The 26,596-nt window shown below is 39.3% G+C and overlaps 1 protein-coding gene across 1 annotated transcript in view; it reads right to left on the bottom strand.

Annotated features, from left to right (window-relative positions):
* The window catches only part of FBN1 (fibrillin 1), a 142,680-nt gene that overhangs the window by 56,637 nt on the left and 59,447 nt on the right, over nt 1-26,596 (bottom strand). The window contains exons 9-20 of the mRNA XM_054272493.1: nt 23,542-23,700; nt 20,527-20,685; nt 19,007-19,147; nt 18,117-18,236; nt 14,610-14,735; nt 12,362-12,484; nt 6,719-6,841; nt 5,670-5,822; nt 4,402-4,455; nt 3,394-3,519; nt 1,437-1,562; nt 778-897 (exon numbers count right to left, since the gene is read on the bottom strand). Coding sequence (XP_054128468.1) covers nt 778-897; nt 1,437-1,562; nt 3,394-3,519; nt 4,402-4,455; nt 5,670-5,822; nt 6,719-6,841; nt 12,362-12,484; nt 14,610-14,735; nt 18,117-18,236; nt 19,007-19,147; nt 20,527-20,685; nt 23,542-23,700 — 1,530 coding nt within the window. The remainder of the gene's footprint in view (nt 1-777; nt 898-1,436; nt 1,563-3,393; nt 3,520-4,401; nt 4,456-5,669; nt 5,823-6,718; nt 6,842-12,361; nt 12,485-14,609; nt 14,736-18,116; nt 18,237-19,006; nt 19,148-20,526; nt 20,686-23,541; nt 23,701-26,596) is intronic.

Here is a 26,596-nt window from a genome sequence, read left to right as displayed (position 1 = left end):
TTAACCTTCTCGATACTGGATTATAGCCTGAAATCATGCCAGCACAAAGTTCTTGCAAACCCTTGTTTATGCTTACTGTGCTGAACAGGGAGTATGTCAATATCACTCAAGATCTGAGTCCCTGTACTGATTATGAGTCAGATTTGGAGCCCATGCAGAAGACCCCTTGCTACACCTTCCATTATTTTACTAGATCCCCCAGTCTTGATATTTTCCCATATAGGAGAGTAGCAGGAGTTAGCTAAGGATGAGACAGCTGTAGTCCTACAGCTTTCCTCACTGACTAGAAAAGAGCTATAAATTACTGTCTCAACAAAAAAGGCAAGAAAGGAAATTATGAGCCCATAGAGCATCTGAGCACAGCATTGTCCGTGGATGCTCTTGAGCTGGTTTGGACTGTGTATAACTTGTTCATGCTCCATCTCAAATACTAAATTTTTTCCAGAGAGCAGATCGTAACTAGAACATGTTCACCTTATTACAGGAGAAATTAAGGGGGTGAGCACAGACCTGAAGTACTGGTCATAGGATTTCTGTGGTGGTTAAAAAAAATTTTCACCTCTCTTTCAAATTTGACATGGAAGCACACCAAGGTCCCAAGTGCACTTTATGCTCCCAGAGTAATGGTGAAAAAAACCCACTGTTTCTGTTATGTTTCCCATTAAATTAATCTACACAAGTTTAATTTAAAAGTATTTTCTTAACCTGGTGTACAATGTTCATATGTCACCAGATATTTTTAACCAGCAAACATAAAATCTTCGGAGGAATAAATACCTATGCAGATGGTCTTGGTTGGATCCAAAGTACTTTCAGGAGAACATTCACAAACAAAAGAACCCGGTGTGTTTTTGCACACTCCATTAACACAGGGGCTGGATTCACATTCATCAATATCTAGAAAAGAAACACACTGCTATTAGTGTCAGAAAACATTAACAAAAATACATATGGCTCTTTTCAGTTTAGGACAAAGAGGACAAAGATTTCCTCATACCCAATCTTGCCAATATTCCCCTTTTCTGCTATGAACCCCTCACAACAGACCAGCAATGCTGTGTCCCAAAGACACACTAATGCATTAGAACTGTCTGTGGCTCAAAAAGGGTTCAAACTAGGGGCCCTTTGGCTCTGCTCCTCAAACAAGAGATTTGTAAAGCTTGGTTCTTCTCACCCTTGGCACAGTGCGTGCTCACTGGTAGTAGTAAATGGGGAGAGTAAATACAGGCTGTTCCATGAGGTTATCTAATAATTTCATTTTGGCTTTGTTCCTCTCTCCTCATTCTCCTACTTTCCCACTGAATTTATTTATTGTGATTTTTTTGTTGTTTTTGTTTTACACATTATGCCTTCATGAAGGTTCAAAGTATTTCTGGCACAATCTGAGAACAATCCATATGAATAAAACTAGGATGAAATGCTGCATTACCACTTACCTTCACATGTTTTTAGATCAGGAGTGTATACAAATCCTTTTGGACAGGTGCAGGTGAAACTTCCAGGGGTATTTCTGCACTGTCCATTGTCACAAAGCAGCATGTTCAGTGCACATTCATCGATATCTACAATGAAAATAAAGAACTTTTTAAGAAATAAAACATTTCTGGAATAGAAATCAGGACAGAATTTCACTCCCAACAGCTACTTTTCAGAGGAGACAGATAGGGCAGGGGGATGTGGAATATGAATACTGGATTCTTTTTGTAGACAACAGGATTGTACAAGAGCTTGTACTTTCTTTCCTCACATATTCATAGTATGTGAGAGCCACACTACAGTTCAAAATAAAGCTGGGATTCACACTTTCATCCTGCCTTTATCATGGATTAGGTCTATGCAGTCTCTGAGTCACTGCACAGCAGCACCCACAGTCATGACAGAAACAAGGAGAGGATTGGTTTGAAAAGGTTTACTGATCATCTTGGCCTTTAAATCACCAGTTTTTCCAAGCTGGCCCTGAACTTAAATGTTATAGTTAATAAGGTTAATGTTAGTCTACACTTGCTTCAGAGATGAAAAATTTAAATAGAATTGCTAGTGCTAAATTTAAGAACCCTGAGGAAATCTTTGGAAGAACTGTGGTCATCAGGGAGAAGTTGCAAGAAGGTGGCAATGGGCCATGAATAGCAGGTGAAGACCAGGAGAGACCCAGAGAGCAGACAGGAACAATTGGCTAAGTCAGAGAGGCCTAGAAAGTGTTGAGAGAAGTTGGGAAGACTCAGAGGGTCAGTGCAGCAGCTGGGAACAGCAAAAGTGCTAGGAAAAGAAGGGAGACTTGCAGAATAAAACAGACCATGTGGGAAGCTTCACAGGAGTTCAGAAAAATTGAGAGAGGGCCAGGTGGAACATTACAGGAGAATGGGAAACAGCTGTGATGGAGCATGGATGTGGGCTACAACAGGGTGGGCTGGGGAGCATCTGGAAAACTCACAGATGGACTGGGAGAAGAGAAGAGATGCCATCAGCTAGAAGCAAACACTGGAATAGGACATGGGTAATTAAAGCCAAAGAAGCAAAAGGGAAAATGGGATGAATTACAGTGTGATTTTTATCTAAGAAAGATTAACTCTTCTTTTTTTTTTTTTTAAGATAATGGATAGTTTAGACTGGGATAACACCCATGACTTAAGCTATTTAGGTTTAAGTAGAGAATACAGAACCCAAATAAAATTATTATGTAAGCTGGAGATAATAGTAAGGAATTTAGGAATTTTAAGGTGGTTCCAGAGCTGGACAAAGGAGAGATTACAGTAGGATATATTAAAAAGGAGAATAATCATGATGAAGCAAGGATATCAGAAATGCTTTCAGGGATCAGACTTGGGACTGATCCTAATCCTATTCATTTTAAGGCAGAAGTAAAAAACTAATTGAACCAAAAGTTGTGGACAACACTAAGCTGGAAGTTATTGCCAATACAGAGATTCAGGCAAGGGTAAATTAATCTTGACAACATGAACAAGAAAAATAAGACGAAATATAATCGCCAACATTCAAAACTTTGCAATTAGGGACCAGTAACAATAACATGCTAGAAACCAGAACTCATCAGCTGAAGGCTAGTGAGCAAAATCTGGATGTAAGTCTCAATTAGAGGTTGACTTTGATCCCACAGTATAACATGTATTTGAGAAAAGACTAATGCACACTAGAATCAGTTTAGGCAGGATATTCCATGGGGAAATGGAGAATTTCTGGCACAACTATACAAGGCACCAGTCAGACTTCATCAGAACACTGTACACTGGTCAGATCAGTCATATTCAAGAGAGGGCTGCAGCCTCTCTTTGTATGAAAATAATGGAAGTATAGATTTGAATAGTTCAGCCAACAGAGTTTGAGAAAGGATATGATGATTCTTTATAAATACTTTGAGGATAAGACATTTCATACCAATGCAGTTTTTCCCAGTTGAGTCTACTTCATATCCAGGGTCACAATAACATTTGTATGTTCCATGCAGGTTCTCACACCTTCCATTTGGACAGAGATCAGGATCCAATAAGCACTCATTAATATCTACATAAAGGTAAAAAAACACAAACATCAGAGCAGCAGTTGTTGAGGGCTTGTAGGGGTTAATTCTCCAAGCTAGAAAAAGACAGTTTCAATATCATTTAACGTTGGCAACTCCCTATTTATAATTATGTCGTTCTGATTGGAAAATTCACACCTAAATATTAACACTCAAGGGAAAAAAGCTTCTCTTGATCATTGATTTATCTTTAGCCCATGGTCATTTAGGAAGCCTTCAACTGAAGGGAAGAACTGGGATATTAAACTGGGGATCAGAGATTAGATTTAGAGAGGCCATGTATTAATACTCTCCATATCACTTGATTCATAGCATTTCCAGATGGCATCACTTGCCAAAGCATTAATATTCCTCCTTTCTGAGTGCTTTTCCCTATCTACTGCCAGCAAATCTACTAGTGAGCACTGGCTGATTTAAGAGCTTGCAGTTTCACAGTTCTATGACTACAAAGCTTTCATTGCAATAATTCCCTTCTTCTCTACAGTTAAACAAACTCTGGCCTATTTTGACAGATGAAAACATGAGTAAGCCCAATGTTCAATATGGCTTTTTTCTTCAGGATGATTTTACCTGAAATATGCAAATATGACTTACATATAAAGTCACGTAGGTAATGACACTTCTCATAAATTTGTCACTATTTTATAATGACAGTTACATACACTCCACGATGTAAACCAGAGAGGCCCCACTGGTGAAATGGCATGATCCTGAAACTCCATGCTCCATTCATTTCACCCTAAACCTGTCTCCCATTCTCTTCTGTCACCATCCCCATCAGCACAGCTAACAAATTAAGGATATCAAGGTAACACTTTCAGACAAAAGTGCTATATATAAATTTAAATAACATTAGGTGATCTTACCATTTCCTCCTGCAGTCATGCCAGTTCCACTGCTACACAGAGCCTGATATTCAGCTGGAAAAATGATTAAAAAACTTATTGGAATATTCTTTCTTAGCTCATTCAGCATCACCATTGACAGTATGGCAATTAATTATTTGAAAGAAGTAACATGCCTTCCAATTCTTCTGAAAACATTAATAACCTCACAGTATTCTGAACCTGTGAAGCATTTTAGCAGATTCAGGGTCTGAATCTGCTTATGAAGATGGATGAGTAAAAACTTCACATGATGAACTGTGGCATTTAAGAATAGACATAAACTTCATGCTGGTCCTCCTGCACAAACGAACCATAACACATTCACAGCAAGATTCTCCAGAACTTTATGCCCAAGTCCTTGCCCAAGGTGCATATTCAAAGAGACCAGGAAACAGAACATTTTTTCCTATAAATCTGCTCCATATTTAACTCCATTTAGCAGGAGTGTCTTCATGAGTTCACAATAGATCAAGGATATCTTATCAATGGTATAGTTTGTTTATGTGCAACAACAAATTTGCTGAATAACAAGAAACACATAATAAATCGAAGTTTCAAATCAGCTCCCTGCAGCCAACCTCCACGAAACCAAGTTACTGCCTTCACAGCAAGGACTGTGTCAGCAGAGTCTTGTGGGAAGAATTTTCCTAAAACACTTCTGCCCATTGAAATCATTAGGATTGCTTTCTTGCCAGAGAGAAGTTATGGCCCAGACAACTTCACTTGGTGGGGATTTCAGTGACAGACTCAAGTATTTGCAAGAAACTGAACTGGACATTTGTCTGTGCATTGACTACCCAAATGCAAGGTACTCAATAAGCTACTTCAGATAACTTGAAGGATATAGGAGTCATGCAGCAAAATGTGACTGGCAGGTATACCTTATGGAGTTGAAGCTATGAATTAAGCAAATTTTTTCCATTAATAACTTGGGTTAACATTTATATTCTTTGTTATCTACATCTACCAAAATACAGTTTGTTATCTGAAAATATCCTGTTTGTTTTTAATGTGAATATCAAATCTGGAGCCAGATATTGTAATTTACTGTTGCTTAAAAAAATTATCTCCTGTAGTCTTAAAACATATAAAAATAAAAGATTGCTCAAAACATGTAACGTATTATACAACAAAGTAATCTCCTGATTTAAGTTGCAATGTTAATATAAAACTTTCTTCTACCTTTCTAGAAATAGTGTATGAACAGAATTTGTAAATGAGAAGATTTAGCAGTGAACGGGGCATACCTGAGTTTTGTGCTGGGCAGGGCTGGCAAGGCTCTCCAAAGGCATAGTCAGTGCTGGCACAGCAGCACTCTGACTTTGTAACTGCACCCGTTAATGGTCTCACACATTGTCCTCTCTTGTAGCCACCGTAGCATGTGCTCCGCATGTGTGTATCTGGGGGAAGAAATCTCTCTTAATCCTGCCACAGCCAACTATCCTGCCATAAATTATAGCAAGCATTAAATGGAGCTCCGGTGTCATAAACACCATAAAATAGCTGTCAAAACAAAGTCTCTTTCACTATTTCCCTCTGGTTTCCAGCCACCTGTATGCATCCCTCTACTAGGGAAAAGAAATTTTTCTTCCTCACACTCCCAAGAATTAAGGCATACAAATAGTCACTGTATTTAATGACTTAACATGCATTGGTGAACAACTAGGCAAACAATCAATTCTTAACCTTGAACTAGTGAGAAGCTGTGGGGAAAATGGACAAAGTCTTTGCTGTTTCTTTGCTTATAAAAAACCCAAGGAAAAGTCATTAATGCTTTTCTGGTACGTAAGACCTGATATGTTTATGTTTTCAGGTCCAGGGGTGATTTTTCTCTTTCTTTACGAACTGGCCCATAAATAGCTTTCATGCATATTAGTATTTTACAATCAACACTGAGCTTGTTCAGAAATGGGCAGAAAATTGGGTACATCCCATGTTAAAAAGACGTGACAGAGTAATTACGTCTTTAAGCTTAGTGACAAATGAAGAATTGTACATTGACAGAAACAGGGCAAATTCTCACCTACTCAGAACTGACAGAGCAATAGTCACCTCTACTCTGTATAGTCTACCTGACCTTGTGATTTGACCCACACTTTTTTTCTCCTTAAGTAAAAAGGAAATTAAAAATTTGGCCTATTACAGTAAACACTACAGAGTTATTATTAGCCATTAGAACTACTACCCACCATTCCATTAAAAAATGGTAAATTCTACATTCAAACTTGATCTGTTCATCAGACTAGCACTATTACCTTAACTTTGGTCACTTGTGACTCCATTAAGTTTGTCTTACCAACACAGACACGTCCATCCAGTCCTACTGCAAGGCCAGGGAAGCATTCACATCTGAAAGAGCCATCAGTGTTCACACAGCGCCCGTTCATGCATATTCCATCTGTCTCACACTCATTGATGTCTGTTGGAGAACAGAATGAGCTTTATTAGAAGTTAAACTACATAGTGTTCGATGCCTGGCTGAAACTTGCATTTGTGCAGCTTATTTTCAATATATCCTATAGAAAAACATCAAGGGTAAATGGAAAGTAGTTCAAGTAAAGATTTTGTTAGGAATAATGATGAATTTGTTCTTTGAAATAGAATAGGAAAATGCCAAATTCAGGAGAAATAAACAGAACAAAATTATTTTGCTCTCCTTGGAGAATAAAAGGGACTACATTTTCCTGACTTGTTCCCAAGAGGTACATGTTCCGATTTAAGGGTCATTCAGGCAAAATCATAATTGGAGGAAGGAGGAAACTGGGGCTGCTGAGACAAAGGACTTGTGTAGTATATAACAGGACATTCCCTTCCCATACTAACAGTTCATGCTGTAAGAAATCAGTCCAAATAGCAAATTGAATCTTTCACCCTCCAACAAGGTGCCTTCACAGGGCCACCAAAGCATTTCCTTTCCTCCTGCAGCACATCTGAATCTCCCCAGCCAGCCCCTGCCTGCAGTCCCTGTCTCTCTGGTGATCTGCATCACAATGGCTTTTCCCATCGGATGCTCATTACAGCCCATTTTAAAAACTTTCAATGAACAGAGTGCACTCCAGCCTTGAAAGGAATTCATTAATGATTTGAGTCCTGCACAAGTCACCATTTTTGCCCAACAATGGCACATTGGACAATAAGGCCCATAGCAATGAAATACAGGAACTAAAATTTGTAATATTAAACTATCACATAGCAATGTTAAATTATATATAAGCTGTGTATCCTGATAATAGTAAGATCATTCTCTAGATGCAGAGAGAATACTATCCTTTTAGAAATGATAAAGAAAATGAGTGTTATAAATATTGTTTGGATGTATAACCTTTATAAAATAATCACTTCATAAGAATTCACCATACTATATACAAGAGACAGTGTGTGTGACAATTTCCTTTTTTCTGACCTTAAAAGGGCAAATTGAGAGTGAAACACCTCTGTGTTTTACTTAGTTTGTGTTGTTTGGCATAAAAAATGGCTTGTATGATCCAAGATTCCTTCTTCAAACAGCATTTTAAAATAAAAGCTATATTTAAGTACATGGGCTCAAATAATTTTTACTTCATCCCACAATCTTTTGTTCTGTTAAGACAAATCTTAGATGTTTTTCCCACTTTAAATTTAGTCAGTGCAGGTAAAAACGGAGTTGGGATTCAAAATGAGCCCATGCTATTTAATGGTGTAGACAGCTATTTTGGTGAACAACACTGAACTCCTATTACAGATTCTCCTACAAGCAAAAAAAAAAAAAAATAAAATAAAAAGAAGAAAAAAAGCTTTCCTTTTAAAAGGTTATTTCTAGAAACAGAAAGGCAAAATTACTTCTTTCCCATTTCCTGTAGTTCACATTTTTTAAAAAAGATTTTGTAACCTAGTAAAGGGAGAAATGTGTCATCTATTTTCTTTTGTAGTGATTTACGAATGTGTTGGAAATACCACTATAAAATTTTTAAAGGTAAAGTGGGTCACTTAAAATGGTGCAAGTCAGCTGAAAACCTGGTTCCTGTAAAGATGGGTAAAAACCCTCTGCTTTTACCAGATTCCACAGAGTAAATCAACTTCACCCACAGGAATAAAGTCCAATTTTCTGACCTTGAGAATGCTCCACTGTCTTCTGTGGTAAAAGTCACCATTTGGATGACTTAAAATATATTCAACCTGGTTCTGGAAACCCAACTGATGGATTAATTCTCCATGTTCAATAAGTTTTGCCTTTTCTGCTTAGCTTGCTTAGTAGTGCTAGTTGGGTACACAAAGTTCTCTAATTTTAAGCAGGAAAAATTTACTCAGACTGCTAAACTACCATTTTCAATTGTCTTGCCATGGCTTTTAATTTGGAGAATTCCTGTTGATCTAAAGATTAAACAATGTATGGAATAGAAGTAATGCTTTAACTTCTGCATGTCTGATATGTGTTTCTGAAAAATCAAGCAAATCATCACTGAAAGAAGTTAATGGTGAATAAATTTAGCATGTCTTGTATTTCAGGGAATATATAAGACTATGGTGTAACATTATTTTTTGGCATGCTATTTCAGAAAGTCTAAGTGGAATTTTTTACCAGACAGCCAAGCATATGCCCTGTACTTATATTTAAATTCCAGCTTTATGGAACCAAGTGTTAATTACATTATCCCCATCTTTGGGTTAGAAGACCTTCCTAACAGCTGAAAACTCAGCTTGGAGGACATCAAACCAGACAGTTACAGAAGCAATGAGCTGCACTCTTCCATTCCTTTGTTGATCCCCTAGTTCTGCAAAAACACACATACAATTCCCTATCAAAACTGCTCAGGCAGGAAACGAATTTGCTGCAGAAATGCCCATTTGTGCAAACACTCCCTGCACATGCAAGCATGACCTTAGAGTTTCGTAGCAATGAGGAACAAAGACACACGGATCTCCTTCTTGCTTGCTCCAGAGAAGATACTTATTGCTACAAACCAAGTCTTGTTATGCTCTAAACCTCACCCAAACAGGCACACACAGGCTGCCTGTCCCTGCAGTGTGGCTGTTCACGGGTCCTTTTACCCAATGAGCTCTCAGTTCCTGTGTCCATGTGTATCAACAAGCAACCACTGCCTCATGCACAGGGCAACCACAGGCCAGCCAGACAACCCCATCTCTGGTTATATGACCTGTTCTTTACCTCAAACTTAGCTGAACCTTTCCCAGAGTGCTTTCTGTTGCTCACCAGAAGAGAACAGGATTTCTTATCTCCCACATCTTCCCCTTCTTTGTTCAATCAATAAAAACACAGCAAAAATAACTATGCCACTGACAAAGAGACCCACAGCATAGGAAAACAAAAAGACAGTGTCCAATGTCCCTACGAAGAGAGCTGCTTTTTCTGCATTTGGAAATAAATGGCTACTGTTCCAAAGTTCTCAGGGCCTTGGCTCAGGGGCTGTGCTGTTTAGGCAGGAGGGAGTCCACTGGCTGGAAATGCTGACTTTGATGGTTTTGAATGTCTTTCTGGAAGCATGGAGCAGGGAATAACTGAAGAAAGTCAGCAGGAACATAACAATATGATGGTGAGTGCAGTGAGACACAAGGCCTCTACTGGCAAGCTGCCTCTGCAAGCTTTCAGGCACAGCCATGTTCCTGGCAGCCCTACCCTGCTCCTGCTTTGGCCACAAGGCCTGGATGGTGATTAGGCCATTTTTCCTCTCACTGGGCTTTGTCTCAAAGGCAAACAATGTTTGTCCGACAAGCAGGTGACCACTTTGGACCTGCTGGTGATAGAACACAGGCATACCTTATCCCCTAGCAGGGCCTTGCCACTGTACACCCAATTGTGGATCCCTAAATAAAACTTTTGGAAATTGGTTCCACACACACAGATCTTCAGAGCAGCATCGCTCTGTCAGGGATCAAAACTGATGATCTGCATCCATAAAATTTAGTGTAAATATTGCATTATCTAAATGTTCCTGAGGAGCCATATTCGCCTTTTTTATTTTTTGATAACATGCACTTCTCTGACTATGAACAGTAAAACAATGCATCTAATAAAACAACAGGCACACACCAAGCACAAATAAGCAAGGTAATACATAATCAACTGCCTAAATACTTTACCATCACCCTAGGTCTGCAATCACTGGGGAGCCCCACTTCACAGTGATAACCTGAAGGAGCTTTCCCAGGAAAGGTTTCCAAGTTTACCTTCAAAAGGGGGTCCAGCTTTTATAAGACCATATCAGCAAGTCAAAGTGACTTTATAACATTTTTAGTGCAGAAACACCTGGGTCTGTTGGCATGCTTTCCAACCAGCCAGGACCAGGGCTTGGCCAGAGCCTAGGCCTTGACAGGAAGGGTTTCCCTAAAATATCTTTTAAGCAAACTTCTATCTATATCAGTTGGGAAATTTTCTTAAAATTATGCATTTCTTGCAGACAGGTAGCTAAATATTCAATGGTAACATGAACAACCTACGAACAACCAAAGGAATGCATATATGTAACATCTAATAATTATTTCACAGCTAAATCCCTTTACAAAACTCTATGTATTAACATTATGATATAAACAACATATTCAGAATCACTAATCATATTAACTGCTGAAGACCTGGGAATTGTTTCATGATACTTTGGGCGAATGGAAGAAACAACACAAATATGAAGAAGGTAAAAAGTGTAATTTGGGTGTCCAGGTTTCAAAATCTGGTTTGATTTTCACCAATAACAACTTTACCATGTAATAAATGTTTTCATACTCATTCATAAAGAACAAGGCTTAGCACAAGTGCAAAAAGCAGCGGGAGAAATCCTTCTTTTTACTATAAGATTTGTTCCAACTTTCTGTAGGAATCAGTTGAGTTCTCTACAATTCTGGATAATTGTCAAATATTCCTCCTTTGATGCAGAGAAGTAACACTTCTCTAGGGCCAGAAACCCATTTTGACTGTATCCATACTCCTAGTCAGGAGGCACATAGCAGAGGCAGAACATCATTGTGTTTTAAGTAGTCAGGTAGAGTTACCATCTTCTTGGGTGGTATTTCAGGGCACAGACAGATGTAATTTAAAAAAAAATTAAAAACCACCAAAAGATACTCAAGGCAAAAATCAAGAGAAGCATTTGGGCTTGGCTGAGCTTCCATCCATGAGTCAAATCCTTCTTAATGACACAGAGAGCATCCAGAGATCTCTGGGAACACAACTGGCTGATGTGTCATGGCCTGATGGGCATTGAAGTCTCACTGACATCCCAGACATAGACCAGCTGGAAAACCCCACACAATAGACCAGCTGGAAAACAAGCTTTGGCAAACCACACACATGCCACATGGAAATCAGGTAAGAATTGAAATAAATGCCATTGCTCTAAGTGTGTGAAGGCTGCAGCCAACGCAGCCAGCAGCTGTGAAGCTAAGGAGACACTTGTGTGGTAATGCACAACAGTTCATTTGCATCCATGCAGCAAGTGGAAAAGACAATCTTGCTGTGGTGCTCATGTCTGCATCTTGGTCACACTAAGTGCTGGGCACTCCTCAGAGATGTTGTATTGTCTAGGAGCACCCAGACAGGAAAAGCCCAAAAGGAGAAAAGCACAAAAATCGCAACAAGCCAGGATGTTTGGGTGGCCAAAGGCAGAATACTTTCAAAGACCAAACACAAAATGTAAGATACACTGGAACCAATCTGCAGAAGACACCACAGGCAAAAAAACCCCAGAGTTTAACTAGGTCACATCATGAGGTTCTTGTTCAAAGAATATTTACCACTGGCTGGTTGGGGCAGTTGCTCAACAATGTGGAGAAGATTGAGTACTGTCTTGCACAATGACAAATAATTCCAGCTGATTAAAAAAGCATACCTGCTGAGAACTCTGCCCCATACCTCTTGTTCCCAAGAATCACAAATAAGGCTATTCTTGAAGCTACCCATAGAGACAAGACTCACAAGTTTTTGGAAACCATAATTTCTTTTGCTTACCTGTGCAATAGCGTCCATCAGATGCTAACTGGAACCCTGGTTTACAAATGCATTTAAAACTGCCATCTTCATTGATGCACATCCCATTGAGGCAAATGTTCCTGATGCTGCATTCGTCCATGTCTGAAAATGCAGACAATAGACATAATGCTCATAATGTTTAAGAGTAAGGACTGTTAGTGGTTATATTCAAAAGATACACCTTAATTTTTTTCTTAGTTGTCAGAGCTATAATGATAATCAGAAACATATGAGGGGACAGACTGCACTGTCCTAGAGAATGTGTCAAAGCAATGATTCCATTTTTCATAATGAATCATTAACATAAAAAGGAATGAATCCAAAGAAGCAAAGAGAACAAAAAATGGATGAGAAACTGGACAGCTTAAGAACTTCCACTTGGTAAAAGTCATCAAAAAGTGAGAAAGGATATAATTAAAGAGGGTTTGACATCTTAATCTAAATAGAAGCTAGGTTAGAAGCAGCCTCCTGTTTGGAATGTAAATACAATTTTATGTTACTAAGAAGACCTGAAGGAAGAGGAGAGAACATTTGGGTTTGGAGTGAAAACTTTTATGACCTCCACTGGACAAATCTAAGATTTATGGCATGGGAGAATTCTCAGCACTGTGCTCAAGCATGAATTCTATGGGCACTGCCATCCTCAACTTCCATTTAAAATAAAACCTGCCCCCTTCCTGCATTCAGCATGACAGGCCATACAGAAGGGTACCTAGTAATTACAGCTTCATGAAAGCATTATTCATCCTTTGACCAAATGGGATATCATGGAGGATTCAAACAGGAAAAGGTGGAGGTTCTCAGATACTGTTATTCTGAACCCTGCACAGTTACTCACAAAATGGGAAAGGAAAAAAAAAAAAGCAAGTACAGAGAATTCTGTTCTTGATTTGAGTAAGCTTTTATATCCTCTCAGTCTTTACTTGGTCCTGGCACAGATGAAATCAGTTTCGGATGTTACATCCAAAAAAAAATCAGTAGTATTTACCAGTTACATCAAAGAACTACACACAGTTACATTAAGGTATGGCACAATGCCATGGTCTTTACTGATTAGTGTGTGTGCATACAACTCAATGCATTACAATGCCAGAGATGAAACTGTTTCATAAGTGGATGCAACAGACATTTTGGCAGCACATGCAATGGAATTAAAAATGTTTTACCAGACTGCCGATGTCCTGGTTTTTATTACTATTAGCACATGGTATTTGGTGGGAAAGGAAGAAATCAGAATAAAGAGTTTTTTCCCCAAATAGTCTAATTTCCAAATATATTTAGTCAATGTACTTCCATAATAAGATATTTTAAAAGCAGCTTATGGTGCTAAACTGCATCTAAAAAAGACTCAGGAAAAATAGAGTCTTAAAATGTCTGTCTCTACCAAGGATTAACAGAATCACTACTAGCACATAAAATCACTGGATCATAATGACATTACAATATATTCAGAATCGTGCTATTTTCCTTAATATTGCAGCTGTCTTGGACAGAAATTACACTTCTAGACATAGTGTGTTTTCTTTTTACTTACAGGCTAAGTCAGACAAAAATAATTTATGATTTAAAAAAAAAAATCGTGTATCTATCCCAACCAGGAATTTTGGCATTAAGTCTTTGAGCTGAATCACTGAGATAATATTCTGCCAAAAATGTTTCTAAGAACAGTGCTTGAAATTCTTTTAACGTATGAATAGATCATTGGGAACCCTCCCAAAGACCTTGGGAAGCATGATAAAGAACATTCTTCTTTTCTTCCCCTTTACTAAAGGTCTGGGAGGTAGGAACACATCAATTATGTTTACAAATTTTTGTTAAAACAATTTTTATAGGTCAGACCAGCCTGCATCTACACAAACCACATTGCTAGTCACCCAGTAAGATCCCATAAAGCATGCTGTTAAGCACACAGTAAAATCAGGCAGCATGTGACTTGTGCTATGTTTTAAAATGTACCACTCCCATCAAAGAAACTGCATTTTGTGATAGTGGTATGTGCTATTTCTCCTGCTGGACAGACATCCCGTTGAGGACTGCCAAGCCAAGACTCCAGAACTGGCTGCAAAAGACATTTTACTTGCCCTCCCAGATACAGCAAAAGGTATTTGGATATCTGACTCCTTGTTCCTTCCCTTCCCGCCACCAGGGGTCCTTTTCTTTTTCATTGATGTGAATAACCTCTTGCAACTGTAATTACTGATATGGAATAACTTCAGAAGAGTCTTACCTTCACAGTTTTTCCCATCAACTGCCACTTGAAAGCCAGCATTACACACACAGTGAAAACTGCCATCTGTGTTTATGCATCGTCCATTATTACAGATACGACCATTCTGTAAGCATTCATCAATGTCTGAAAGTCAACCAGAAAGAAAAATAACATTTTGGGAGATTCTTTTTTATACTCAAGAGGAATTTTTCCCATTTTCCCTTCCCCTAGGTCTTTAAACCTCCATGGAAATTGTATTAGCTGAAAAATGATTTATTTTGATTTCCATCACTGTACGTTATGGGGGTGGAAAATGTTTGTCAGCTTGAAATTTCAAGTTGCTGTAAAAGAATTTCTGTGCACACCACCCTGCAGCTTTCTCAGACAAGAATCACAATTTTTGCAGGTTTTTTAATTTTTTCTCATCATTAAAATATTTTTACCTAATTTTAATTTAATTTAACAGTACCTAACTACTTAAGGAAATACATGGGAAAGCTTGTCTTTTGCTGCTGGTTTGTAAGATAACAGGAAAGTTCAAGACTTTCCCACCTCAGAAGAATTTCTCCTGCTTACTTTGTATTTGAAACATCAGATGCTCTTTCCCCTCTCTCTGCGGGAGGTGCTTGGCAAGTGCTTTGGAGGACCTGAAGAGTGATATCACACGAGGCTGGCAGCTCTCCCTCTCCTCCAAAGGAGAGGAGAGGAGATGCTGAGACAGACTGTCTAGACATTTCAGATTGCTCAGTATTCTCCATCAAGGCCTGGACCATCTCCCAGAGATTCCTGCACACAGGAGACTCAGCTCACAGAGCTCACAACCAGCCCATGCAGACCTGTCTATCTTGCACCCACACTTCCCAGATACCCTGGGGGTGCCCCTCCCGAGCCCCCTGTGGGGAAATGCATTGCTGCACTTCAGGAAGAAGTGGAGCACAGGGTGTGCTCCCAAATGCCCCTGCTGTCTGGACACTTAGGCCAGGGGAGCTGATGCCGATAAAATCGTGAACCTATATTTGCCTTCTTAGCAGCATGGTAGCTCTGTGAAGAGTCTAAGAAATCCCTGAGAATCACTGTTTTGCAAGCAAGTAACCATGCCAGCAGAGGCACGAGCTGCTCAGTGACCACTCACTGCACCAGCAGCTTGCAGCCCTCCACCAAAAGCGTACAGGCTAGATAAACCTCATTCAATAAACAAGCATCATCAAGCAGCAATGCATAAATGTGGGTTTCCTCTCTGCTCAGTCCCTTTTCACCCCACTTTTCCAGCCCTTGATTGCACCCGTGTCTGGCTTCAGCTACTCCACCAGCTTTCTTCTTTAGGACAGGCAGAAATGCTGAGGAATCTCAAGGCCTTTCAATTTTTAGAGCTCATTTGTTTTTGTATTTTTATGCATCTGATGCCATTTAAATGTTGAAAATTAATACCGAACCTCACTGTTCTTTACTTACACACAGCTGATCAGAGTCCCACCACTAGTCCAATATAACATCACCATTTTTTTTCTCCTCTGAGAAACTTGCAAAACAAAGTATCCTTCTCAATGAAATACCCAAAATTGCTGTTATCTCCCTGTAAGACCTGACCTCCACTCATCAGAAATGTTGAGCAGATTATAGCAAGGACTTAGCTGTTAAATCACACATTGATAGCTTATCATAATAAAATTTCACCTTTTTTTGAGGTCCATTTCATATCCTCTCTTCTGCAATTGAGAAGCATTTTTTTTCAGATTATTAATCACAATGTGACTTTATTCCCCTATGTCTCCATTTAAGATATTAATTCAGCCAAGCTCATATTAGAATTATAACGGATCCTAAGAAGGGATGAATCAGTAGCTTGTAATAAAGACTGCAATGTTTAGTCACCAATCAGAGTCATCATGCAGAAAAAATCCTCCCCTGGAACCTCAGAGCAAGGAACAGATACACATCTGGTCATTATGGAGACTTCGTTTTTCAAGAGCTTGAGAGACTTCATAAGGAACACATTTCCAAAAGCACATCAGCACAGACAATTTGTGCATGCAAAAAATAAAATCTCTACATCCAAAGTAGTCATGCAAAGTAATTCTACAGCAAATGCTGATTTGGCAGGCACCAGTGCTATATGTACACTTTGCCAAATGCACCCCACCAGCCTTTTTCTTTTCCCTACACTGGTCCTAAAAATTCCTTTAGAAAAACAAGATTCTGCACATCGCAGCACTTTCTGCTCTGGCTGTCAAGCAGGCACAGCTCCATAGACTGCAAAGGAACTGCTAAGTGACCACACTTAAATGCCATTAAGCTACTGGGCTTCTGACAACCATGTGTTTGTGTAATGAATCAGTCAAATTAAAAGTGTGTGACAAAAATGACTCATGAGTAAATTCATCACAGCTGAGACTCCCCTTCAGCACTCCCTCACCACCAGTCAGCTGAGCTATGAAGATGCTTCCGCAACACAGCTGCTTGGCAGCAATTAGGTCAAACACTCCCCAGCAACAGGCAGCAGTGCTGCTGGCTCTGCATGTCTTCCTGGACCAGAGAGCAAGCTTTTCTACCACAAACACCTTTCTGATTCCCAAAAGGAAGGAAAGAAATGCACACTAATACAGGTAGCTTTCTTCTGGCTTTTTCAAAACTTTCTGCTTCAGACTGAGGGCCTGCTCTGCACCCTGCACCCAGTGCAGAAAGCAAAATATGAAGACAAGCTGTGACTCTGAGCATTCAAACATCCTGTTTCATTTAGATGCTTCATTTCTTATGGAATATCAAAGCAATCATTTATTCTTCTGCCAGAAATCTCTCATCATGCCTTAATTATAAAGGCATCTATCTACCTTTACAGTTGAATGCCTACCCCAATTTGGGAGTCACAAAACCCTGACAGAGGGTTGGCTGACCGCTGAGGAGTTATGTGGTCCCACTCCCATAGGAAGACAGGATGAAGACCATCAGGACTATAGTCAAGTCAGATCTTCAGAAAAACTATAATGAGGATTCTGAGGCTTCCCCATGTAGACTTTCCCACTACTTTTCCATATCTAAGTTTTCATTGCTGTAATTTATGTTTAGTTGTTTCTCTGGCAGTAAGCAGAGACAACACACGGGGAGTATAACCTTATATTTACTCACTGGAAGTTTTATCTTTCTCCCCAACTTCCTTAATCTTTTATACATAAAGTGTTTCTCCAGTGAAGGGATGCTTAATTGTCCTTGAGATCTTCACACAGCAAAAGAAAATAATGTCTTAATATTGAGAAAACCCCAAAAAATCCCAAAAAACTAAGAAAATATGTCTATTCTATTTCAAAGCCATAAATAGTGCCAAGATCCTTTTAGCACAAGACAAGATGCCTCTTCTCATAAACCAGTCAGTGAACAGCAAGCTCCAGCAGGTCAGTCATTTTTACCACCATACCTGAATTTTATTTTTTTTAAAAACTTCCATATTTGACCCATCTCTTAAATTTTGCTTGCAAACAATTTTCGCTCCTGATAAGCAGACAATAGCAGATGTGGCTGTATGCCCATTACCTCTGCACTCTGTTCTGGTGGCCGTGCTCTGATACCCAACACGACACTGGCAGATGTAGGATCCTTGTGTGTTCACACAGTCTCCACCAACACATGGATTCCTTTCACATTCATCAATATCTGTGGAACACAGACAATACAATTTTATTATCACACTGGCTGCCAGTTATTTTTGCCTGCAGGGGTATTTTATTATTTTGTACTTGGAGAAATAGTGCCCTTCAATCCCTAAGAAAAGGGGACATCACTGAGATCCCAAAAAAAGATCCCATGTTTTAAGATAAACAGGATCTGGGAAAAATGAATTTTTAGTAAAATATTGCACGTTTGAGAGACTGAGGCATTAATCTTACATCTCCACATTCTCGGCTTCACTGAAGATTTTGACAGAACCAAAATCTTGCCTATAAGATACAGTTAATCTGTGCTTCTGTTGTTGAGCTCTTGCTGAGTTCCAAGCCTAAAGGTCTCAAGAGCCCAACAAGATACTATTCATGAAGTTAAAAAGGACTTGTAAATCCTACTAAGTCTAAATTTATGATTTTTTTAACAATAGGTCATTGCATACTCAAAAAGCTGGTAGCATTTTAAAGAGACCATTTTCAATAACTAATAAACACATTATAGTAATGGGTTAGTAAAATAAGAAATCCTTGCTTCTGTGTAATTTTGTTACAAGATCTGTTAAATACTGTTTTAAAGGCAAAATTGTTGTAAAAATAAGTTTGCCACTGAAATCAATCAGTTTGCCAAGGTCTCTTTATTGGGGTTTTTTTTTGGAGGCGGGGCTCTTCTAGTTAAGAACTCAGTTATTACATTGTGTGGAGAAGAATGTTTTTTTCCTCTAAAATGAAATTCCCCTCTGTGATTTACAGCAGAAAACCACATACCAAGGCATTCCTCTCTACCATGCAGTTGGAATCCTTTGTTGCACTCGCAGCGGTAGCTCCCAGGAGTGGGAATACAACGCCCATTTCGGCAGAGATGTCGGAATGTTTGGCAATAGTCAGTTAAGTTCACCGGCAAGATCGCTGAAATAACAACAGTTGGGAAAATATTTTAATAGTTCATCATAATAGCTTCTGATAATCTACAACTTGTGCAGGATTTTCCATTAAAAATCAACATTTACCTTCCATTGTAATGTGAATTACATAGTGAAATGGGAGAGAGAAAATGGCACTTTGACTCTTAGAGATTTCTTTGAAAATAGCTAACAACCACAGAAATTTTCATTAAGGCAAGTCTGGTTATGCTTTCATCTTTTGTCCTATCAAAGAGGACTATGTCTGCTCATCCCTAGAGGTAAAGGAGATGTGTGGCACTGCAGGGACTCTACTAAAAGCCTGGAGTAGCAAAGAGCAGGCAGACTGGTTCACTATTTTCACTTTCCCAGATAGCAGTGAGGAGGGCAGGGATAACCCTGGGAACATGCCTATACTGTCTTTGGCAGGCAGGCATGAGCTGGCTCTGTCCCTGCTAGCAGCTGACCAGAAGCTGTGCAACTACGTCAGTGCAGTGTCAGCCTAAGCTAAAATACTTTGCCTCTTAGGCTTATTAGCTCAGCTTGGTGCTGAACCAAGACTAAATAGTTTCAGCTGGTGCCAGTGCAAGCAGAGACTGCTTGCATCTGCACAGAGTGTGGGCAAAACCAGCTTGTTTACTTGCAAAAGAGTATGTGGTTATGCCAAATTATTTCAGGGGGCACATGCCTACTCCAGACCACATGGGCATGTAGTAAATTCTCTGAGCAAAGACAAAAAAGGACTACATTGTATTGGTATGTTGCTCTATATTGGTAGTCTGCTCTGGCTTCCTCCTTACTTTAGGGAAAACTACCCAACTACAAACTAACCCATCCATGTGTCCATGTGTATCACTAAAATAGTTCTTTCTGTGCACTGGGTCAGTCTCAGTGTCCAGCAGAGCACAGCAGAGTTTTGATCAGTACATTTCATACCTGGCCAAGTGCAAGTGAGGAAAACAACCTGAAAGAAGTTGCTTTCTCTCAGACAAGCTCTTTAATGTAAATATCTGTCACAACCTAGTCAAAAAGCTATTCATATTATGCAGTGCTGACACGCAGCAAAGCTCACAACAGCCTTAAAATAACAGTAATGTAACTATTACAATACATGAGCCACAGTACAGACAGTGAGAACGGAATTTTTGAAACCTATCTTATCAGGGAAAGCACTACTAATGAGATAGGTATCTTGCCACAAGGCACATTGTAGGCAGGCTCTGATTAAAAGGACATCCAGAGCCTCCATGTCCACATAAAGTAAGTAAAAGACACCAACAGCTGAAGGGAGCACACTGCTCCTGAGGAATGGATGTTTTGAAAGAAGCTAAATGCACATGGTGCAAGGAGAGGTTGTTTCAGAGAGGTTATTTCTGTCTCTCTTACGATGCACTGGTGGAGCCCGAGATGGATAGATGATCTCTGGATGGGGAGGAGGGTAAACATCAGGAAAGCGTGGTGGGGGGATGACATCAGGACGGGCTGGAGGAAGGTCAGGTCTTGCTGGCAGCATAGCAGATACTGTGCACAATTTACGGTACTCGTCTGAAACAAGAAAATATCAATGCTGTTTTAGACTCTTGCAGCCTGTTCCATTTAATCCAACACTCCTCCTTTTTGTAGTGTTTCAGATTAGCAATAACAAACCTTAAATAATCTGGAAAATGTGAGCCTATATGTTTTCTTCATAGCAACAAGCTTTGCTCTCTGAATTGAGTCATTAATCCACAGAATCTCAACACTACTTGTCAGAAGACTGCCAGTAAAAAGGTAACAGAACTGATATTCTGGACATGAAATTGAACAGTGAGGCAGGGACCTGATCCTAATCTACTTAGTCTTCTTTCAAGCAAAAATCTTTGGTGAATTCAGTGTGAAGAGAAGGACTCTGGATCTGATCCCAAGTTAATTTAACAGAAAGCTTGCCACAGAGTTAGAAAAATACTGAACAGGGAAAAAAGCCCAGTTTCAAACGGGTTTCTTAAAAGTTAACCTCCTAAAACAAAGAAATACAAATATAAGCAATGAGGCAAAACCAATTAGAGAATGAATACACTAACACTATTTCCCTGGGAAAATTAAGTTTGCCAATAAAAGCAGAAACCAAATAAGGTGTGTAGTCTAAGCAGTGTAGCCAAAGAGAAACCAAGTCAGATTCACATAAATTCATCCTTTTCCAGGTGATGGGAATGATCTATGACAAATGATCTATTTTGCTGGAAGAGCAGTCTATGGTGTATGTGTTGCATTCTCCTATTCTTTATCTCTATTAGTGGCATCTGCCCTACTGCCCCACTTTTCCTCTTGCCCATGGCTCCTTTGTCTTCAGGAAGTGTGGGTTTGGAACTTGCAATCCAAAAAATGCACACAGAGTATCACAATTAAAGACCACATTCCAGCTGACCTAATTAATGTTAACAATTTGTGTGCACACAAGCAGTTATTTGTGCAGTCAACATCTTTGAACTTCAAAATTTAAAGTCTGTGGAACAACAGGGAAGAAGAATTATATAAGGGGAAAAAAATCTAGAAATTAATGAATTCTTGAAACAATATGAAAAACAAGAACAGAAAAATAAAGTAAATGTTGGGAGAAGTAAACTGGGTATTTCAGCCTTCAACACTTTCATCGTATCTGTTTCCACCTGTCAAACACATTAGAAGCTCTTCCTGAATCACAGAGGATTTGTTAACCTAAAGTTCTGCTTTTCCTGATTATGATGTTTGCATTTATTTCATGCTGTTGGGTGATCAGTTTGCTTCATGTGTCACTGCATTTCACTCTGTTGTTCCTTCTAGTCTTTAAATAGTGTCAATGGTAAACCCTGTTATTCCACATAAACAATTACCACCATATTATAAAAAATTACAGTGTTAGCCTTTTTTATTGCAACTTCAATTTCCATGTGTAATTCCTAGCAATTTTGTAGTTACCACTTTGTAGTAACAACTGGGTCTGATGTCCACATTTAAAATGCAACTACTCAGTTACATTATGCAGCTAGTGCTCCCCTTTATATTGCAGTAAATTTCCACTTCAGAGTTAAAGATGCTTTGGGCCACTGACAGCTCCAAATTCCTTGTCCTGCCTTCTCAGGATATACTCTGTAAGGAATATCTGACCTTAATTACATAATGACAGCAATACCTTAAATGCATGTAAAGCTTTTCAAAGAATTTCAAAGCACTTTTAAAAAGAGTAATTCATAGTCTTAATGTATGTCTCAGGTCAGAAGCAAAACCAAAAACGAAGTGGCATGTAACCATGATCTGGAAGACCTTGCATGGATTTATGAGTCAGGAAGTCCTGGGTTCTAGCTCCTTCTCCATGACGTCTCAGTCTGCAGCTTTGGCCAAATTACCTTACTTTTCCACCCAGTTTACTCACCAGTTAGATATGAACAATTAGAAAGCATTTGAAGAAAGCAAGAACTGTGTTAAGACTGAAAGATTTCTCATTGTCTTCCTACTTCAGCGAGTTGTCAATAGAGTGCACTATGTTTTAGCATTGTTCTAGCCAGTTTTGAACTTTTAATGTGTTTAAATATTATTAATAAGAGTGACAGAAAGTCTTCCAACAGTTCTGATTGCAGATTTCTGCTCCAGTATTATGCAGTTTCACTCAAAGGATTAAAAATAAGAATAATAAAAACTCCCATATATGAACTCTGACAATTTCTTCAGAGTTACACTGCTATAGTGTTACAATTCCATTCCTTCATAAACTCTGCACGTCCCTTAACCTCCTCCTATAAATTCTTACATTTCTTGTATTCTCCTCTTCTAAAGGATTTTATTAGGTCTCTAGTCCTAAACAATCTCAAAATCAGCTTCCCTCCAGTCCCTCATACTTAGTTTAACATTCTTCTCCCTCACCATCTTCTTTCAATTCAAGTGATACATTATCTGAGGATCTCAATACCCAAGGAGACAATAAAGAATTTTGGTAGCAGAGAGAAATCATCTTCTGTGTCAAATTTCAGGAAATATATGGCATCTCAGAAAGCTTGTCATGAGGAAGGAAATCCCTGTGTCCCAACAAGAATGAAAATGCAGAGGGATTAGGGACGTATTAAAAGGGTCTAGAGGAAGTAACTTGATCTTGAAGAGGCTTTTGAAAACAAATCTGAAGCAGGTAAGGTCAGAATAACTTGACTAAAAAACAAGCAACAAATAATTCTTTCTGTCTGCTTGCCCTCCTGGGGATCCTGAGCACTCTTCCACATAGGAGGCTTTGCTTGAGCAGGGGAGCTGGACTGAACAATCTGCCAAGGTGCCCTTCAGCCTCACCACTCCGTGTAGCTCTTCAATGAAAACATTACAGCTAAAAACCCAACCAAAAGGAAATGACTGCTACTTCAGTGCCGAGGCACGCCGCGTGGAGCTCAGGCGGGTTCCTACCGGTGGATCGGATGGGGCACATCTCCGGGGCGGCGGCGGGGGCGGGTGACCAGCAGCGGCCGCTGTCACAGCAGCACTGCATCCTGGACAGGGGCTGCGGCAGCTGGCCGCCACAGCGCCCGTTGCTCAGCGCGGAGTAGCAGAACCCAGGGCGCACGTCTGCAGAGAGAGGGGAATGGATGGGTGAGCATCGGTTCAACGAGAAACGCGGCTTCCACAAAAGGGAAAGGTCCCATTGTTCTGGAGTGATTTGTATTATCGGTGGCATAGCCCTTGCAACAGTACAAGAATCAGAAAAATAAAAAAATTAGACAATATTTGGGCTGCTTTGGACTCAAGCATAACCTGTGAGAAAGCAGCAGTGAAATATGGAGCTGCAACGCATTAAAGGATACAAAAATGCAGTGAAAACATACATTCAGTATGCAACAACAAATGCTTCTATGACCCTAAAGAAAAACTGCAGTGTCATCCTTATTAAAGATCGGACCAGATCAATTAAGTCTTGATTTGAAAGCACTGACGCACAGCAATAAATTCACAGCATTGCAATTCACAAAGCATTAGTTCATTTTTCATTAGTCATGGCTTCCCCAGCTGAAGTATGTAGTGATTTGACAAGATATAGGCTTGCAGGCAAGAAAGTGCAACACAGTTTTAACTGGTGCAATCACACTGTTTATGGAGATCTGTTGGCTTCCTGTCTGAAAGGGTAAGCATGTGCTGTACAAAGAATGTCCTGTACCCAGATTTTATACGCTCAGCTCTGTGCAATGTTGTTAGAGATAGCTCAGCTTAGAGAAAATGTGGATGGGATTAAAAAAATAATAAAAAATAATCTTGTGATACCATCTGAAGCTTTGAGGAACTGTTTCACAATATGTCATATCACGTCAAATTCAATATTAGCTGTAATGTGATTTGACACTGCATGATAAACCAGACCAAGTTTGTTTCTAAAATATACAAAGAGTTGCAGTCAAAATGTAGTGGAAAAAGTTGCAGATCTAGTCTTACAACAGCAGACATCATTCCCTAAAGAAACAGTACTTCAATTACCCAGGGCATGGTGGATTTATCTGTCTAGTACCAGTGCTTTCCAGAATTCACTAGCTACACAAGTGGATGTAAAAAAAAGCAGAGGCGTTTCTTACTATTTTGAGGAAATTGACATATAGTGATATGTTGTGAGAATCTGTGATAGTTCTGTCTTTTATTAGCTGGAACCCTAAACCTGGATATTACTGACAATACAGCTAAAAGAGTTCGTTGGCCTTTATTTCCAACTTTATTTAGATCAGTCATACTATCATATGATGGAAACCTGAAACAGAGAACAAAAAATCAGGTTTCAGTTCTACTCCTGGTTCTCTGTTTTCTCCTGGTGCCCAGCTAAACTGCCACACATATTTACTTCTTCATCTACTCTCTTAAAAATCAAATAGAACTCCTTGGAGTCAGAACTGTTCTCCACCACCCCTGGAGAGATATTCAGCGGTTTGGAGTGATGGTGGGGTGGATGGGAAGAAGGAAGTAATCTAACAGACCTGATCATCCTCTTTTGTCATTGATCCTTCTCCATTTTGGTCGGTACCAAGTTTTGAAACATTTAAGAGCAGTAATGGAAAGTGGAAAAGGAATCTACATGGGATCTGTGCAAGTACACAATGTGCCATGGAGAGATAAGCACACAGCAAACACCTTTATCTACCTACAATTATAAGAGTGTGTCCAAAAGCCACAACATTTTCAGAAAAAAACTCAGCAAGTTTATGAGAAAAATACCAAATCTTTCCATGTTCTAATCAGAAGGCATCATTCTTACTTTTTCCCCCTTCCTCTTCTGTTCCAAATGGTAAAAACACACAAACCAGGACAAGAACAGCAGGAAATTACCTTTATCTGTTTCAGTTGTCAGTATTTATTGTTTCTACGAAAAATTATAGTCTTCTGAAAAGGCAAAAAATCACCACGAGAATAAATTTCAATAAAAACGTGTCTCTCAAAAAGAAAAAATGTAAAAAGAGGCCATCAAAAAGTAACACAGACCAAACAAATTTATGCCAGTTGGAAGCATGGGCTAGCAACTTTCCTCACTGCACTTTTCATGCACTTGGGATGAGATGCCCTGCTCTTGTTTCTGCTCTGCAGCTCTAGGAGATATCTTTGCTTTGTCAATCCTTATTTTTAAGATTTGTAATAATGGAGCTCCTGGTGCATCCTTTGAATATCTGGCCCCAGTGCTGCTGAGCTGGAGTCCCCTAAGGGATACATTTCTCAGAAGCATTTCCTCCTCTCTAACAGAACAGACACGCCAGCTAACACTTTTCACTTAAGACAGGCATGTCGTAATTAAATCAAGATTACATGTTTTGCCCAGCACTAACACAGATCTGGGCTCTGTCCCTGTGAATATGGCAAGAATGTGTCTGCAAATTACACAAGAATCCAAAATATCTGCAGACAATTGATAGTGCTTCCCATTTAGCACATTTTGCCTTGAACACAAACCCAAAATTTCAATGATGGCTCACAGTCTGACATATTATTTATCAAACCTTGTCACCATTTAAAATCCCAATTCTTTAGCCGAATTATTTCAGTCTACAAACACGGGGTAAAAATGCTGAGAAACTGCAAGAATATGACATGGGTCTGGGTGTTGGGCCGCTCTGACAGAGTGGTGACTACAAAAAGTAAAAAGCAAATGCAAGTTGTGCATCTCTAGAAAATTTTTGTTATGGAAAGGTAAATCTTGCTCAAAAATATTAAGTACAGGCAGCAATCAATGATTTAATGATCCATAGCAATTTAGAAGCTATTAATCTGAAGCAATAAAAGCAACTCCCATTGGCATTTTAAGTGTACAGTGTGGATCCAATCTACAGGAAAGCTATTCTTGATGATGGAAGAAAAGCAGTTTATTTCTTACAGCCTGCAGAAATTGAATGGCACCATGCAAAATTAATTGTAACTCTTGGGAAAGTTAGTATTATTTGGTACTGATCTCTGAACTTTGGGATTCCTTCCAAAATTATTTCCTACCAAAGGTACT

This window comes from Melozone crissalis, unplaced genomic scaffold, assembly GCF_028551555.1.
Source record: "Melozone crissalis strain CALT ecotype California unplaced genomic scaffold, PUWL_Pcris_2 ptg000014l_1, whole genome shotgun sequence".
Lineage (NCBI taxonomy): Eukaryota > Metazoa > Chordata > Aves > Passeriformes > Passerellidae > Melozone > Melozone crissalis.
Note: the sequence above shows the minus strand (reverse complement) of the source record. Positions and strands in the feature narration are given on the sequence as shown.